The 17,571-nt window shown below is 31.9% G+C and overlaps 4 protein-coding genes across 7 annotated transcripts; 2 read left to right on the top strand and 2 right to left on the bottom strand.

The window, feature by feature from the left end:
* The first annotated feature begins 1,142 nt into the window (after positions 1-1,142).
* LOC107928383 (protein METHYLENE BLUE SENSITIVITY 1) lies at positions 1,143-1,731 on the top strand. Its single transcript, XM_041075211.1, has one exon. It carries the CDS (start codon positions 1,143-1,145, stop codon positions 1,455-1,457), a length of 315 nt encoding a protein of 104 aa, XP_040931145.1. The 3' UTR covers positions 1,458-1,731.
* A 3,019-nt stretch (positions 1,732-4,750) lies between these two features.
* On the bottom strand, positions 4,751-5,593 carry LOC107928304 (pentatricopeptide repeat-containing protein At2g03880, mitochondrial). The gene has a single exon (XM_016859498.1). It carries the CDS (start codon positions 5,591-5,593, stop codon positions 4,751-4,753), a length of 843 nt encoding a protein of 280 aa, XP_016714987.1.
* A 44-nt stretch (positions 5,594-5,637) lies between these two features.
* LOC107928305 (pentatricopeptide repeat-containing protein At3g04750, mitochondrial-like) lies at positions 5,638-6,318 on the bottom strand. The gene has a single exon (XM_016859499.2). The coding sequence runs from the start codon at positions 6,316-6,318 to the stop codon at positions 5,638-5,640; it is 681 nt and encodes a 226-aa protein (XP_016714988.2).
* Positions 6,319-10,397: 4,079 nt separating this feature from the next.
* Positions 10,398-17,571, top strand: LOC107928240 (zinc finger CCCH domain-containing protein ZFN-like). Of its 4 annotated transcripts, none has more exons than XM_016859422.2 (7): positions 10,398-10,802; positions 12,402-12,559; positions 13,234-13,296; positions 14,211-14,330; positions 14,881-15,171; positions 15,963-16,283; positions 16,971-17,571. In XM_016859422.2, exons 1-7 carry the CDS (start codon positions 10,718-10,720, stop codon positions 17,250-17,252), a joined length of 1,320 nt encoding a protein of 439 aa, XP_016714911.1. In that variant the 5' UTR covers positions 10,398-10,717; the 3' UTR covers positions 17,253-17,571. The 4 variants fall into 4 exon arrangements, with proteins under 4 accessions (XP_016714911.1, XP_016714910.1, XP_016714913.1 ...); XM_016859421.2 differs by having other exon boundaries at positions 10,401-10,832; XM_016859424.2 differs by lacking the exon at positions 10,398-10,802 and having other exon boundaries at positions 12,554-12,601.

Below are 17,571 nucleotides of genomic sequence, written 5' to 3'. Positions count from 1 at the left end.
TTAACTTCTCCGTTTCAGAAGTACTTTTCAAAAGCACTTCTAAAAAACTAAAAATTTCAGCCAAAAACAGCTTGTTCTGCATAGCTTTTCTTTCAAAAGTGCTTTTAGAGCCAAAAATATTTTCGAAAAGCAATGCAGAACTTGCCCTTAGTGACAGTTTATGCCAGTGATTGTATTAGTCTACAAAATTAAAAGCACCAGATAAACCTACAAATTGCCCACTTGTTTTCCTTCGAAAGTATATGGAAGGTGGCTTTATTATAGTATTGGATTAAATATATTATTAAAAAAATTAAATATGATCAATTATCATTAAAATTAAATTTTTATAATTTTATAAATGAAATTTTTTACTAGAAGTTAAATTGTAAATAATTTAGAGATAATGATAATTTTAGTTTTTAATGTTTATATATTGTTAATTTGGTTTTTTCAGTTCAGTTTGTTCTTTAATTTTTTTTGAAAAAAGTCGAATTTGATTATAATTTTAAAAAAATATTTTTTTTATTTTTATTTTTTTACATATTTTTAATTTTTAATTATTTATTAATGTAACATATAACATAATTAGTGTCATATCATTATAAAATATATATGAACTGTTTTTTGAGTTTCACACCAATAATATTAAAAATTAATATTTAGTTAGTATATCTTTTATAAAAGAATGATTTTAACTATTTTTGAAAATTAATAGTTTTTATTTTTACAATATGATTATATCTGTTTTTTTATACAAAATCTAGAATTATTTATAGTCTCTTTTCAGTTTATTAATAGGAGAGTAATATACTTTAATATATTCAATAACACGTCTTTTTGTGTTGTCAATATTTTTCATGCCAATTAAATTAAAATTTAATCTGCTAAAAAGTTGATAGTTAAATTTAACTAAAAAATTAAAATTAAAATGATAAAAAATGTAATATTGGAGAATAAATTTGAATTATCCCTAAAAATATTAATTTAATCCAGTGAGAGGGAGTTAAAGCTACATTCACTTTTTCCTACGCTCTTTTCCCTTATTCCCGCAATTATTCTAACGCCAACGCCGACCCCTCCGAAAAAGAAAAAAAACCCAAAGGCTTTCCAATTTTCCTTTTTGGTTCTTCGATTTCATAATTATCATCAATCAATCAATCATGACCGGAAAAGCCAAGCCTAAGAAGCACACGGCCAAGGAACTCGCCGCCAAGGTCGACGCTGCCACCACCAACCGTGGTGGCGGCAAAGCCGGATTAGCTGACCGTTCTGGGGTTGAGAAAGGAGGACATGCCAAATACGAGTGTCCTCATTGCAAAACAACCGCTCCCGATGTGAAATCGATGCAGATCCATCATGATGCCAAACATCCCAAAATTCCTTTTGAAGAATCTAAGCTTCTTAATCGTCATGCTGTTCATGTCGCTGAGCCATCTAAGCCTCGTCCTGGTGTTAGGGGTAGCCTTAGAAAATGATAAAATAATTAGAAAATAAAAATAAATTGTTGTTCTGGATAAATTTGGCGTTTTGGGGATTTTTAAATATATGGGTTTGGTTCTTTTTTTCCTTCTTTTTTTTTTCCTTTTATTTTTATTTGTTCTGTATCTATTTATGATGGTAGTAGCGATGATAAAGATAAAAGAAGGGGGTTTTAGGTGAAAAAAAGGTTGGATTTTATTTAGAAAATCTCCCTTGATGATGATTATGATGATATATACATATTAATCCATTAATTGAAATGTTTGTGTATGTATGTTTCTTGGCATATATTAACATATGCTTGTTTTTGTTTGTTTGTTCAAGAATTTGTTTATTTTAGAGGATTGGGTAGCTAAAGCTTAGAACAATAGCATGTAGGGTTTAGTTTCTATAACTATGCAATAATGAGAGAATTGTGCATGTTGATGTGTTCGGATCCTTTAGAATGGATTTTTAGAGAGCTAAAAATGTGTGTTTCCATGGCATGGGTAACCTGTATTAAGAGTCAGATTGCATTTTATCTTCTTTACTCAGAAAATGGGTAAATTAGTTATTGTACTCTTTAGATCAAAGAGTAATCCTTATGTTGATGTACAAGGACCAATTTTTAACAGTAGAAATAAATGAAATTTGTAAAAGAAGGACCCTTTGCTCTTTGATCTAATATGCAGGAATTAATTTACTATCTTTTAGTAGATTGGGCAAAATACAATCCGACTTCGAGAACAAGAGCCTCAATAGTAATTTTACCGTGTTTCCCTAGATTTTTAGAGAGCTAAAATGTGCGTTCCAAGATTGGAACAGATAAGTTTTAATTGCTGCTTTTTGGTGTTCATTTTGATAAAAATTGGAATTGTATTTATGAATGTTATGTTATTGCTTACTATGATAGGTTATTACTAGTAATTGAGTGTTAAAATGTTCTGTAATTGTTCGAAACTTTTATGTTTCTTTTTATTTTTTTTACCCATAGCCTTGTACTCAAAGTCTTGAATGTGGTCTGTGTGGTAGGTCATATCTTGCTGAGAGTTAATTATGTTGCTGCTGGATCGATGACAGCTTCATATCGGTAAGCTTACTGTCTTCTATATTGCTTTTTGTATGAATTTGTTATAATTTTGTGTAACGTTAGAACGTGATCGATCATTGATGTTGTTATCTGGTGGTGGTTTGAAGAGTTATTTTCTTGGTAGAACTTTGATGCTTGTGAATTGTAATCTGATGATGGTGGTCAAGAGGGGTTATTTCTTACTAGATCTTTGTCTTTCAAGTTGTTATCTGATTTAGGGTTGTAATTGGCCGAGCCGAGCTTGAACTTGGCTTGATATAAAGTCAAATTATTCAAGCTGGATTTTATTAAACTAAATTATTAGAGCTTAAAAAGTAATGTACACGCCTGAACTTTCATGTTGTTATCTGATTTAGGGTTGTAATCAGGCCAAGCTGAGCTCAAGCTGGGCTTGAGATAAAATCGATTTTTTTGAGCTCGATTCGATTAAGCTCTACTATTCAAGTTTAAAAAATAATGCACACACTTAAAACGCAAGAGGTAGAGAAGGTGAGATAGAAAGAAAGATGGTAGGGATGTGAAAAAAAGTGCAATATGTCTACATATATAGGGTAAAAATAATAAATCAATATTGAAAATATGTTATAAATGAAAAGCCAAATTAGGGCTCTGAGCTCTTTGAATTGAGTATTATCATAAACGTGCCTCAACCAACAGCTCGAATTACTTTAGCTTGGTTCGATAGTAACCTAATTGGATTTGAGTAGCTTGCAAATCTAGTAGCTCATTTATGCCTCTAATCAGATTGTGGTCAGGAAGGGTTATTTCTTAGTAATTGTTCATGTTCACTTTTACTTTGCTTGTCAGCCTGACTGAAAACCTTTGTTCTATTACTTTCGACTTTGATTCAAGTGTCGGTACGGGTATATTCCCAATATAGGTATGTTCAATTTTTTCTACGTATTTGGAGGATTCTGGGAAGGTTATATCCTCGGTCTTATGTTTGGATACCCATCTCATGTGGGTTTTAAACACGAGTACTTGGAGAAAGATAAAGAGTCCCGAGCAACATTGTTGAAGATCTTGCTTTAGAGTTTCTTCTTTGTTACTATCTTACTACAAACAGTTATTCTTGTGAAAGAAAGGATTCTAGGCCCTTCAAATTCACATTCATATAATTTCTTTTTCTTTCTTCTTTTTATCAATATAGGGAAGTAGTAAGCAAGCAAATTGCTTAATTCATTTTCTGTAGATATTTTTCTGTAATTATACTTGTAAACTCATTAAAAATTTCTACAGTTGCAGTGATTAAGCCTTTTGTTTGATACCTTAATGACACTTGTTGATGTAATCTTTTCTCAATTTATAATGTACCAAAAACATGCTAAAGATAATGAATAACTAATTAAATTATTTTAAATATTTAAACATATATGCTTTGATTACACTCATCTCAAGTTTTGGATTTGATTACTCGGATCCCATAAAATTCATAGAAAAAGTAAGGTTATCAAACCGAACTGAGTCTGTTCAGTTTGATTAAATATATTATTACAAATTTTGTAAAAAAAATTTAAAAATTGGGTTCAATTATTTGATTCAATAGATTTGTATCAATTTTTAAGTTAAGTAAATCAAAGCTTTTTTTGGATCGATATCTCGGTTGAAAAAAGTGATGCTAAATCAAATTTTAATCTAATAAAGATTTATATATCCTATTTAAAAAAGTGATGCTAAAGCAGATTTCAATGTATAATAAAGAAGAGGAAGTGGCTTAACTAAAATTTAGGCATCAACAATGCAAGCTCTGCAAGATGAGGAGATGGCCGTGATTGCAATGGAAAGTCGGCTAAACACAAAAGCTCAAGCACAACCAGGGCCATCTCTTGAGAAAGGACATCCCGTCATGTTATACTGGACGCGTCTCCATACTGGTAGCACTGTGAAACATGTGCATGAACCAGTTCAATCACCAGTAATCTCCGCAGGAGCAGCAGCCATGCTTAAAATGATGAAATCGGTGGATGTCTCACAATTATTTCCTTGTCTAGTAGCTGAGAAGTATATTTCATGAAGTTATGACAGTCATCATATATTCGAAGGTTCTTCATTATCCGAATTGGTGTTTGAGATGCAGTACTAATGATACCGTAAGCAGTGGCAAGCTTTTCACTGTGGAAACCAAGTAACATTTCCCCTTCCCCTTGCTTTTTTTCAACATCCTGCATTACCAGTTTGGCATCAGATGAGTACCCGATTTCCCTCAATCTTCCGATTAGCTTATATAGATACGCACATATCTCGTTTTTTTTGCGGATGGGATCTATCATCCATGATGAAAGCATGAACTTGATTCCTGATCTGGATCCAAGATTGACAGGGATGCTTTTTAACCCCTCTACTTTGCATCAATCTTCTCACAGTTTCAACCTCCTCCCATCTTTGTTTTATGGCATAAATATTTGATAGCAAAACATAAGGTCTGGCATCGAGTGTTTGACAACGAAGTAGATTTTCAGAAACCCATTCTGCCATCTCGATATCTCTGTGAAGTCGACAAGAGGATAAAAACGACCTCCAAACTGCTCTCAAGTGATGGATGCCATTTTCATCAATGAACTTCTTTATCTCCTTAAACCGACCAGCTCGTCCATATAGATCAACCATGCGAGTGAAGTGCTCAACTCCGGGCTTGATACCATAAACTTCTTTCATCAACCTGAAATATCGGCAACCTTCTTCAACAAGCCCCGCATGGCTGCAAGCAGTTAAAACCCCAATAAAAGTTACCTCATTTGGCAAAAGTCCCCGACTCATCGAGAATTCAAATAGCTGGACGGCCTCCCTTCCTCGACCATGTAAAGCATAACTATATACCATTGAAGTCCACAACACAACATTCATATAATTAGTTTGCTTGAAAATCCTCTTAGCATCATCCAAGTTTCCACATTTAGCATACATGTCAATTAATGAGGATCCCAAACAAGCATCTAATTTATGGCCGATTTTCTGAACAAGGCCATGAACCTGCCGGCCAAGTTCCAACACACCAAAACTAGCACAAGCAGAAACAATGCTAGTGATACTAAACACATCTATGTCGACATCTTTACGAACCATAGAGGTGAATGTTTTAAAAGCATCTTCAAACTCACCGTTCAGAATCAATCCAGAAATAATTGAACTCCAAGAAATGACTTCTTCAATGGAGTTTCATTTCTCCCGAAATACGTATCCATTTTCTCAAAAACTTTCAATGCCATTTTCATTTCCCCACATTTGCAGTACATATCAATAAGAGAATTCCTCAAGAAACCATCAACATGGATTCCCGATAACAACACCCTTCCATGGATTCGTTTCCCTAATTCTAAATCTTTCAACAATGAAACCAAGACCAAAGCTATAGAAAAAGTTACTTCATTAAACAAAGTTCCATCTTTTACCATCTCATAGAGTAGTTTCAATGCAATTCTTTCAAACCCATTTCGCATTAAGCCATTTATAATCGTATTCCAAACAGAAACATCCTTCAAACCCTGCCTTCTAAACAAATCAACAGCCTTATCCACATTCCCAGTATCCAAATATGCACCAATCATTATATTCCATGTAACACTATTTTTGTCTTCCATTGACTCAAACAACCATTTGGCAGATCCAAAATCCTCACATTTGACGTAAAAATAAAAAAGGGCATTCTCCAAAATAACATCAAAAACAAACCCATTCCTTAAAATCCAACCATGAACTCCTTTCCCTATCTTAAGCTCACTCAAGCTAGAACAACACTTCAAAACGCTTGACAAAGTGAATTGATTTGGTTTAATACCCTCATTTTGCATGTTCTTAAAAAGTTCCACGCAGCCCCATTAGAACCAACATGCACAAAAGTAGAAACCAGTATCGTCCAAGTTCGAACGTCTCTGTGGGGCATTTCATCAAACAGTTTACATGCATGGTTTAAATTTTTAGATTTCACGAACACGTTCAATAAGTGGTTAGCCACATCTAAATTTTGAAAGGAACCATCTTTTATAGCGTTAACGTGAAGGGAACTAGTTCTGGGGAAAGGTAAAGAATGGTGGGAATAGAATTTACAGTGATGAAAATGAAAGGGAGATAGTTTCTTCAACAGAAATACAACAATGGTGGGGACTTTTAGATGGGTATTTGGGGTTAAACAATAAGTGGAAACCATTTTAGTGGCTCTGAATTGGATAGAGCTTGCATTGTTAGAGGCGTAAATGATTGGCAATATTATGGTTGAAGAGAAACAAAATGGACGTAAAGAATCCTAACATTTGGGGATTGGCCAAATGTGTGTTCGCACCATCTGTAAGATATATTTATCTACAAGTTAAGCATTTTGTGATAGTTTAGTGGTATACGAGCTAAATCCAAAATTTTGTATAGGGTTATACAAGCTAAATCCAAAATTTTGTATAGTTTGGTTAAAATTAAATTATAAATTTTTGTTAGGTTAAAATATTATTTTATTATTTAATAATTTATGATTTTATTATTTTTAAAAGTATTTATGGGTTGGGTCTTAATAAAATTTTAGGCCCATTTGATAAGTTCAACCGGTTGGAAAATTGGCCTAAAATGTTATCTAAATCCGATTTAAAAATGCTAAAACTCAGGCCTAGCTCGATGCACTCGTATTAAATTTTTTATATAAAAAAACAAAAAAAACATAATACATCAAAAACATTAGAAATATTGAAATAAATATTTTCAACAAATTGACAATAAATTTAAAAAATATTTATACTTAAATAACACTAAGATAGATGTAATTTAACAAACAAATGTATCTAAAATAATAGCAAAATTAACAATAAAATAATAATTTTATAATATCTAAATAATAACATCATAATAGTGAAATGACAATAAAACATTAACAAAACAGTAGCAAAACAACATATTCTTTTCCAAGTCTATTTTTTGAGCCTATATTTTTATCAAAACCCTTCCATTTTTTAAGATCCAACCTAGCCCCATGAACAGGTCCATTTTGAAGAGATTAAATATAAATTTTTTATTTAAATTAGTCAAAATATAATTTTACTATATATTAATTTATAAATCTATTATTTAATATTTTAATTCTTGAGAGCTAAGGCTCCTTTTGAATGAAATCATTGTTAAAATAAAAAGAACTTAATGAAAAAAAATTAATTAAGATCACCAGCATGGTAAAACGTATTATTTTAAAACTTAAATTCTAGCTTTGATATTGTTATTATGTTTTTTTTATACAATGTATGGAATTATTTATAATCTATTTTTAATTCTTAAATAAGAGGATAATACGTTTTAGCGCACTCGAATTTAAATTCTTTTACACTTTTTTATACTTTAATTTTATATAATTTAATTTCTTTAATTTTAATGTCATTATTAATTTAAATAATTAATATGATTATCTATTTCGGTTAAAATGTTAACATATATTTTGTTCTTAAAAACACTAATTTCTAACTTTTATCATAATAACATGAATTTTTTTTTATGTTGGAAGGGATTTTTTAAGATAAAATCCACAACAATATTTTAAGCAAAATACTTAATTGTGTTAATTTTTTTAATCATTAATATTATAAAAGTAGAGGACTAAAATAGGGTTTTTTACCCAAATAATATAAAAAATAAAATAAAATACCAAAACAGGTTGTTTCAAAAATTAAGTACCAAAATGGTACATTTGACTTGGTGGAGGGTGGTGCATAGGCGGCATCACCTTGAATTTCTGACCCAAACCAGTAAAAAAAATAAAAAAATAATGATTTAAAAGATTTAGGGACCTGTTATGCAATTTAAATGGCTGCTGAAAAGGAAGGACAAGGGTGCCGCTTGGCAGTGTGGCTGCACCAAAATTTAAATTTGGATAATTTCCTTTTAAGCCCTCATTATTTATTATTATTTTTTATTCCCCTTCAACTCACTATATTTTGTTTAAACAAACCATTAACCTATTTTTTAGTTAAATAAGCTCTTTACTTCATCCGGAGATATTACAGCTAAACAACCATGTTTACAAGTTGCATGCACTTCATCCGGAGATATTACAACAGCTTCATGTGCTGCATGCACTTTAACCAAAAATATCACTGCAGTATGGTAGGCCAATTTTTAACAATAAGATGTGAATTAGTTTATATTTTTTTTAAATAGCTTTACTTTGGGTAAAATATATTTACTTTAATATTAAAATATAGAGCTTTTATGAGTAAAAACCATAAGTAAATGGCTTATTTAGTCAAAAATATAAACTAATTCACATCTTATTGTTGAAAATTGGCCTACCATGCTGCTGTGATATTTTTGGTTAAAGTGCATGCAGCTCATGAAGCTGCTGTAATATCTCCGGATGAAGTAAAGGGCTTATTTAACTACAAAAACAGGTTAATGGTTTGTTTAAACACAATATAGTGAGTTGAAGGGGAATAAAAAGAAAATAATAAATAAGGAGGGCTTAAAAGGCAATTATTCAAATTTAAAATTTGGTCCCCCCAAAACCAAATTTGACCTTTCCTATGGCACCTTACTCAACTCCGGTTCCAAAATCCACACTCGCTTTTATTTGATGACACGTGTCCAACAAAATTTTAGACGGCCAATAGAAAGAGATCTCATTCAAAAACAAATAAGCAAGCATGACGTACATACTATGTAAAATAAACAAGCCATTTTGTAAAATAAAAATAAGGCTAACATGCTAAAAAAGCCCCTAAACTATTATACCTTGTTTAAACAAGTCCTTATGCCCTGATCTATAACTTTTTATCTATGAAAGCCCTTGATTTTATATTATAATAACAATATTTATAATATTTAAAGGATTAAATTAAAATTTTAATATTATGGGGAAGTTAAAGTACAATTTTACCATTGCTAATTATTTTTTTATATGTGTGATATTCCCACGTGTTTAATATTAGTTTACTAATAATAACAAGTCTACGCTTAAATTATAAAATTGAAGTCAAATTTTGAAGGACTTAAAGTCCGACTCGATTCCACGTACTGCCCAGGAGTAAAGAAGAGAAAATAGGGTTACTTTTTCTTTTAGCCCCTATATTTATTACATATTTGAAATTTAGTCTTTTTCTTTTTTAATTCTAGAAATTTAATTATTATATTATATTATTTTAATAATTAAAGTTCAATTTATAATATCATAAAAATAATTTCGTTCAACTAGACAACATAAAATAAAAAATGTACTCAAATGACAATTTAAAGTCACATGAAAGCTAGACAAGCAAAATAAATCATGCTTCTTCTGTGAAATAGTACTGAAGTACCTTGCAACTTTGAAATCAAAATTGTAAACTTTACAACCCCAAATTCAATATTTATATATTTTTTATTTGGTCCTTCATATATGTAATTTAATTACGTGAGTAGATTTTTTACTTTAAAATATCACGCTATCAAATTTAACGAGTCTTTTGACGTTGTTATTAATTAAAGTTAAATTGTTAAATAAAAATAGTGAACAAATTTCAAACGGTTAAAATGTACTATTAGTCCCTGTATTTATATAGATTTTGAGATTTAATTCATGTACTTTAAAAGTTAAAAAATCAGTCTTATACTTTTCAATTTACAATTTTAGTCCGACCATTATTGTCGTTTGTAGTGTTTGTCAAAATTTGTCAATTTGATATGTTGGTAAGTATTTTACGATTGGACTGAGAATTTTAAATAAAAAAAGTAAGATGACTTAATTTTTAACTTTTCAAGTACAAAATCTAAATATCAAAATTTGTCAAAGTACACTGACTAACAAAATAATTTAACCAATTCAAACAAGTGAAGAGTATAGGGACTGAAATCAGAATTAAACCAGTGAACACAAATGGGATTCCATATGATCATCGAGTCGTCGGTCTGCGTAAAATATTAGCGAACAAATAAAAAAGAAAAGTTAGTGGGTTTTGTTTGGATGGTTGGCTTTTATTTTTATTTTTTGTTTTATTTTTTTTTGTGGAGAAGAGAAAACAACGCTATTTCGCCTTTATCAAAAAATCAAATTCTTTTTTAGTAAAAAAAAAAAAATCTCTCTGAAAATAACCGTTTTTTGGTTTCTCTGGTTTTTCTGTTACGAAGGAGGAGAGAGGGGGCAGAGGTTTTTTTTTTTGCGAAAGTGACGGCGTGGTTTTGAGACGGAGGAATAAGAGTTCCGGCGTGGAGGTGGTGCTAACGTGACAATAGTGGTGATGGAGGAAGATGGCTGCTGAATGGAAATCATTATTCGATGCAGGAATTTCGATGTCCCGAATAGCATCAGCAGTGGCGGTAGCTGTGACTGAAGGTACCTCGCTTTCACCGTCGTTGAATCAAGGTCTCCCTCTCTTTTTAATTATCGTATGTTTTTTATTTATTTTTATAATTGTTATTATATTATTTTTTCGCTTTTATTTTGAGATAAATGCAATATTGCGATTCATATGATTCTCTTGGTTATTTGAATTGCCATTTATTTTTACTTCAATGGTGATTTTCCAGTTTCATCGTTGTTAAAATCCCGTTATTCGCTAAATTTTAAATTTTAATAATTAGTCTAAAATTCTTAATTGCAGTTAAATTATTGTGATAAAAGTGCAAATTCTGCGGTGATTTTTGTCTTATGAGGGTTTTTTTCTTTATTGATTTATTTTTTTCATTTATGCTTTATTACGTAGAAAACAGCTTAAGCTCTTAAACTCTTTTTTTTATTAGGATTATTTTGATTATTGCTTTTACTGCTTTTTCAGTGCTACTTATTTGTCTGAACAAGCATATGATAGAAAGCAAAATTATGGTTAAAAAGTTTTAAAAATGACAAAAAAGGTTTAATTTTGACGTGGATAATAAGGATTTAAATTGCGGTTGTAGACGTATATGTGGTCGTATAGCATTTATCATGATTGCAGATGTAATAGATTCTATATAGTGGTCAATTATGGTGAACATCAATGATGAATATCTAAAGAACGAGATAGTGGTGAATCGAAAGGAGAGTTCACATTGAACAAGCTTATTCCAGACATAATCACATGTATTAGGTTCCAAAAGGGTGGTGAATTGAAACTCTTTTCTCTGATAACGTTTCTCTTTAGTTAAACCCATTGTTGTGTTCTGTTGCTTGTAGCTTCTTCTAAATGGATTCATTAGTTTAATGATTTTACTTTAACTCTCTTTTGAACTGTTACTCTTTTACCTATTCCATTTGTCAGTACTTTTTTAAGTTTTAAGCACTGTATCAATTGAACCAAAATTGTTCACTAGACGAGACTATTCGTATTCGAATTAGATTTGGACAGAATTTTTGTAATTAATTTCTAGTATTTAATTTTTTAAAATAATAATATGAACTTTGAGTTTGGTCTGGATTTGACCCAAATCGAATTTGAGCAAGCAAAATTTAAAAAAAAAAAAAAGAGGGACCACGGGTGGGACCATTTACAGGTTTATGTACCAATATTCTAAGAAAATATCTTTATAGTTAACAGAATATTGGTACTTTTATTTCTCTTTAGAACTTTTTGCAATGAGCATAGTTAATCTTCATGCTTTCTTCAACACTGAGTTTTAGAAAAATGAAAATTTTTGTTGTTGTAAACTTTCTCAAATTAGTTAAAAAGTAGCTTCAATCTACGAAAGGAGGAAAAGAATATAAAAAAGTTTCATAAGGCCTTTTATTGATGCCTTAGAAAATATGGAATAGTGTCTTTTTCCTCGAATAATTTAGCCAATGGGGCTTGCATAAGTCAAAGGTCAGAGTGAGTTTCTTACTGCTGCATGCCACAACCTTGCTTGTTGTATGTTAAGTGAATATTTTTACAAATTGAAAATTTTTGATACCCCTATTTCTTTGATTCTTTTTTTTTTTCATGTGTTTGCTGAACCTACTTTTTAAAAATTATTTCAGATGTTATGTGGCAAATGAACTTAAGATCCAGTGAAACAATGGAATCTGGTTACTACCCAGAGCGTCCTGGGGAACCAGATTGTTCTTATTATATTAGGACGGGCCTGTGTAGATTTGGAGCTACATGTCGTTTTAATCATCCTCCTAACAGAAAGCTGGTATAAACCATGGTTTGTTTGGACAATTCTCATGAATCCAGAGTTAATTCTTTGAGTATCTCTTTTTTTTTTTTTTGTGCATTCTTCTTATCATAATTGTGTTTAAGGCGTTATTTATTTACATAAATTTTGATACACTAAGAATTCGTGCTATATAGATTTTGGCGTATTCATGTATTCATGTCGTGCTTGTGTTATTATTATTATTTTGTTGTGTCGTATTCTCATTATGTAACTGCATTGCAAATTCAGTATTACCAAGTCTATTTTTAGTAAATGCCGAAGAGCTTCTCAAGTTTATTCATGTTGTCTATTATTGGTAAATGCCAAAGAGCTTCATAAGTTTATTCATTTTAGAAACCTTTGATTATTATATTTTACATGATTTTATTCACTGGTAGTTGGAAGTTTTTGACACAGGAAACTTTTAAACAAGGGTCTTTTCTACTAAATCACTCTAAAACAGAATTCATTGTAGGAAAATTTATAGAGTATTAGATCCTCAAGAGATAAGATTGTTCCGCATATGCACACATGTAAACACTTGCTGCTACCAACATGGGTATACTTCATCTGCTACTGTCATTTCATTTCAACTTTGTCCCACTACTCATATGACTTTTTAGATATCAATTGTCATTTAAAATATTTATTTAGACTGTATCAAATTTCAGGCTATTGCCGCTGCTAGAATGAAAGGAGAGTTTCCAGAAAGAGTAGGACAACCTGAATGTCAGGCATGTACTTATTCCCTGTTTTCCCATGTATTGACAATGTTGCTACTTTTACATGCGATTTACAATGTGCAATGTATGATTAACAAGAAGTATAGTAAAGTAAAAGGTTTATTTCTCTTTCTAGTAGTTTGGCATAGCAATCAAACTTTAGTCTGAACCCTCAACTGGTTTAGATGATTGGCTCATCCTAAGATTTTTCCTTTTTGTTCTTGTATATTATTTTCACTCTTTCTGATGTTATTGCATTGGAAGCTCAATTTCAGTCTGGACTGGTGTTATCAAGGGGTACATCTAGGCGTGCCAGTTAACAAAAGTGCCTTACACCCTTTTGGGTGAGACACTTTGATCTGGTGATTGCCTGGTCCATCTAGGCATGCTTTTTTATAAGGCTATATATATATAAACCCAGCCTAATTGAAGTTCTCTTAATTTATTTTATTTTTAACTTTATTTTTAATTATTTATGTCTATACTAGTGAGAAAGAAGATAATATGGAACTTTCTACTTCTCAATATTTGAATATTCAAACAAAAGACATCATACCATACGGAAATTTGTATATTGGCCAACAAAAGAAAAATAAAATTGTATGTTTTATAGTTAAACTTGACCACTACTTAGAGCTTATTATTATTGTTATTAATAATAATACACATGGACATAATACAAAAGCACGCATATATACATATTGCATTTCACTTAAGTCAGGCAAGTGCTTTTTCTTTCACTTTGCTCCATGGGCAATATAAGGGCTCTAGTGCCCAGAGTGTGCCTTGTACCCTTGACAGAACTGATCTCGATGGAAGCTACTCTTTTTTCATTGCCTTATATAACATATGAGATTCTATGTCTCTCATTTTTATGCATGCTTGGATCTGAAAACTGACATTTTGCTCTTATAACTGCTGTGCAGTACTACCTGAAAACAGGAACTTGCAAATTTGGAGCTACATGCAAGTTTCATCATCCTAGAGAACAAGCAGGGATAGCTGGGAGAGTTTCCTTAAATATTTTGGGCTATCCTTTTCGCCCGGTCTGGATTTCAGTTTTTAACTTTTACTCCTTGCAATACAATTTTTAATGATATATATTTTTCTTTTTAAATCTCAGGTCTCTTCTAACATTATTTTTGTATTTTACTTTGTCTTTCTAAAAAAAAGTTCCAAATTTTTTAGTTGGATTAGTTTTAGCAAAAGGTGGAAAACGATACCATTCTGTAAAGCTTGTCCAATTGTACAGTCCTATCAACTAATGTTAATTGGTTTAACATTTAGACCCAATACGTAGAATGCACACACAGACAAGGATTATGAAATAAAATTTATAGCTTGCTTTGAACATTTCCTCTTTTTAGTTGAGTTATGAATCTGTCCTTAAGTTTAAATATGGATTGCATGAACAAAAACACTGCTGAATTGGACCATTGCTGGCGTCAAGATTGATATTGAGTTGTTGTATAACTTTGGACCTCATTTGGTCAAGATGTTTTTTTTCAATGGTTGGTTTCTAACCTGTGGAGTTTTTCAAGGTTATTGATGTTTGATATGTTTAATGTAACTTGTTTTCTCTTTTCCTTCATACAGAATGAGACTGAGTGTGCTTATTATCTAAGAACCGGACAATGCAAGTTTGGGAGCACTTGTAAATTCCATCATCCTCAGCCAACTAATATGATGATTTCATTGCGTGGCTCTCCTATTTACCCGACTGTCGCTTCTCCAACCACTCCTGGTCAGCAGTCATATCCAGGAGGGATTACAAATTGGTCAAGAGCATCTTTCATTCCTAGCCCCCGCTGGCAAGGTCCTTCAAGTTATGCACCTCTGATTTTACCCCAAGGGATGGTATCAGTTCCAGGGTGGAATGCTTACAGCGTAAGTTTTTCCTCTAGCTTATTACTAGTGTGCATGGCTGTTTAGTGTTTACACATGGTTGGCTAACATTAATGGTGATACATGAGGCAAATTATGAGAATTATAGTTTTCAATATGCTAATACTTGGTGTTTGGAAAATAATAATATTTGTTTCTTGAGTCAAGCTGAGCATTACCAGCCTTCTTTGAAGTTTCTTTTATTGTTGATGACCTTTTTAGCTTCTCCTGGGCCCGAATAGAATGCATTTGGAGCAGACTGTAATGATGCTGAAATTTCTTTTAAAACTGTATCTGTGATTGTTGAATTACATGACTATTTAGAAAGAAATGAAATTGAATCAGAAAATATGTAGCTTAATTTTTAACTTATTTGCTTGGCTGCTTGTTTCTACAAAGGCCTTGAATCTATCACCTTGTGATTACATTATCCAATGTATGCTATAAACCAGAACCTGTCCACACATGTATTTCAATTGAAGAACAAATATTTTATTGTAACTGAACTTTTATGCCTGTTTCTAGAGCTGATTGTTTCCCCCTAGTAGTTTGATTGAAATGGCCTGATGGCATCTCTAACTTTGTAACTGTATCAAAATGCCTGAGAGCATACTTTTACTCTATTGTTTTTTGTTTATGGATAGAAGTTGTACAGAATTTGGGTTCTGTAATTTATTTTCCCTTGGACTAATAAGCATTTATGCAGCATGAAGTTGTGATCAATGAGAAGTGCCACCATTAATTATCCATTAGGAAAAGAAGTGCTACCATTCTTATACTTTTCATTTCTCCAGGCATCAGTCTCTTCTTCAGAGAACCTGCAGCAGACAAATGGAAATAATCAAATCTATGGAACCTCAAACCAGAATGAATCGGTGACTGGAGGATCTCAAGCATCCTTTTCTCAATTTCGTTCTGGGTCTGTCCCTATAGGCTTTTATGCATTGCCGAGGGAGAATGTATTTCCTGAGAGACCTGGCCAGCCCGAATGCCAATTTTACATGAAGACCGGAGATTGTAAATTTGGAGCAGTTTGTAGGTTTCATCACCCACGAGAGAGAGTTCCTCCTGCCCCTGATTGTTTGTTGAGTCCAATAGGTCTCCCTTTACGTCCGGTGAGTTTTGCAATTGGTGGTAACTCCATCTCAGTTTGTTTCTGAATATAGATCCATTTAAGTTATTAGGCTGCTTATGAAAAGCTTAGCCTTATGCTATGTAAAAATATATCATTCCCTTCCTATTACCACCTTACATTGGCCTTTTCTTTTTCTTGATAAGCTTGGTTTCCTAATTGTAGGGTTTTATTTAGAGCCAATCTAATAAATCTTGCTTGTTAGAAAATGGATATTTACTTTGATACTGTTGCTGGGCAATTGGTCATTCTGTAGTTCCCATACTAAAATATTAAATTAGATTAGACGTAGTTGGCGTACAAAATAAGTAGTTGTGTATTGACGTAGGACAAAGGATGATCACCCTGCATCTTTTTTGAGGTTTTAGTGAATCAGGATTTAGGGATTATTTGTGGATCAAAAAGTCTAAGGCTATTAGACAGCATTGAGTTTTGACTGTGAAAGGTGCTGGAATTAAGAATTAGTTCCCAAGATTTGAATGTTTTGTGTATCTGATTCTTCATCTCTCATATTCATTGAGGTTTGAGGTTAGCTTTTGTCTTTTCATTGTCTTCCTTGCAATATTCCCATTGATTTTACGGTGCACATGATGTCATTAGACACTAGTTTCATTGTTTCTAACCTGATATCTTTTACATTATTGATATTGCTACTTTTGAATTTTAACAGGGAGAACCTTTATGCGATTTCTATTCTCGATATGGAATCTGCAAGTTTGGTTCAAGTTGCAAGTTTAACCATCCTATGGGAATTTTCACGTACAATTACTCCATATCATCTCCATCCGGTGCCCCTGTACACCATTTCTTGGGGTCTTCTTCAGGAACTTCTGGGTTAAACCTGTCGTCGGAGGGGCTTGTTGAATCAGGCTCTACAAAGCCCAGGCGAATTTCGCTTTCAGAGAATAGGCAATTGTCTTCTAGTGATGAAAATATTGATGCAGAGGGATAAACACTGCAACATGATAGGAGCTGATTACAGTTGACAATCTTTTAGTTGATGAGGCAGAGTAATCTATAAATTTATTTCCCATTGTTGGAGATGTTCACAGTTAATGTCAAGTTGATTATGTTCTTTTAAAATACACAATTCAGTTGACAGTTGTGTCATCTGAATTTCTTGTATAAATCTGAAAATGATTCCACATTTGGTAAAACCTGGTGAACAGTTCATCTGTCCCGAAACTCCTTTTACTTTCTATTTTTTTTTTTTGTGTTATGTTTCTTTCACAGTATGGTATACGAGGCATTGCTTTTGCAGTTTTTAAGCC

This window comes from Gossypium hirsutum, chromosome A08 (genome assembly GCF_007990345.1).
Source record: "Gossypium hirsutum isolate 1008001.06 chromosome A08, Gossypium_hirsutum_v2.1, whole genome shotgun sequence".
In the NCBI taxonomy this organism is placed as follows: Eukaryota; Viridiplantae; Streptophyta; class Magnoliopsida; order Malvales; family Malvaceae; genus Gossypium; species Gossypium hirsutum.
The sequence above is the reverse complement of the archived record's forward strand: the minus strand, read 5'-3'. Positions and strand labels throughout refer to the sequence as shown.

Excerpts from the sequence above, each read along its gene's own strand:
- LOC107928383 (XM_041075211.1), top strand. The coding sequence starts at position 1,143 with ATGACCGGAAAAGCCAAGCCTAAGAAGCACACGGCCAAGGAACTCGCC.
- LOC107928304 (XM_016859498.1), bottom strand. The coding sequence starts at position 5,593 with ATGGTTCGTAAAGATGTCGACATAGATGTGTTTAGTATCACTAGCATT.
- LOC107928305 (XM_016859499.2), bottom strand. The coding sequence starts at position 6,318 with ATGCAAAATGAGGGTATTAAACCAAATCAATTCACTTTGTCAAGCGTT.
- LOC107928240 (XM_016859421.2), top strand. The coding sequence starts at position 10,718 with ATGGCTGCTGAATGGAAATCATTATTCGATGCAGGAATTTCGATGTCC. Across the intron at positions 10,833-12,401 it reads TTCACCGTCGTTGAATCAAG|ATGTTATGTGGCAAATGAAC; the intron begins GTCTCCCTCTCT and ends AAATTATTTCAG. Across the intron at positions 15,172-15,962 it reads CAGGGTGGAATGCTTACAGC|GCATCAGTCTCTTCTTCAGA; the intron begins GTAAGTTTTTCC and ends TCATTTCTCCAG.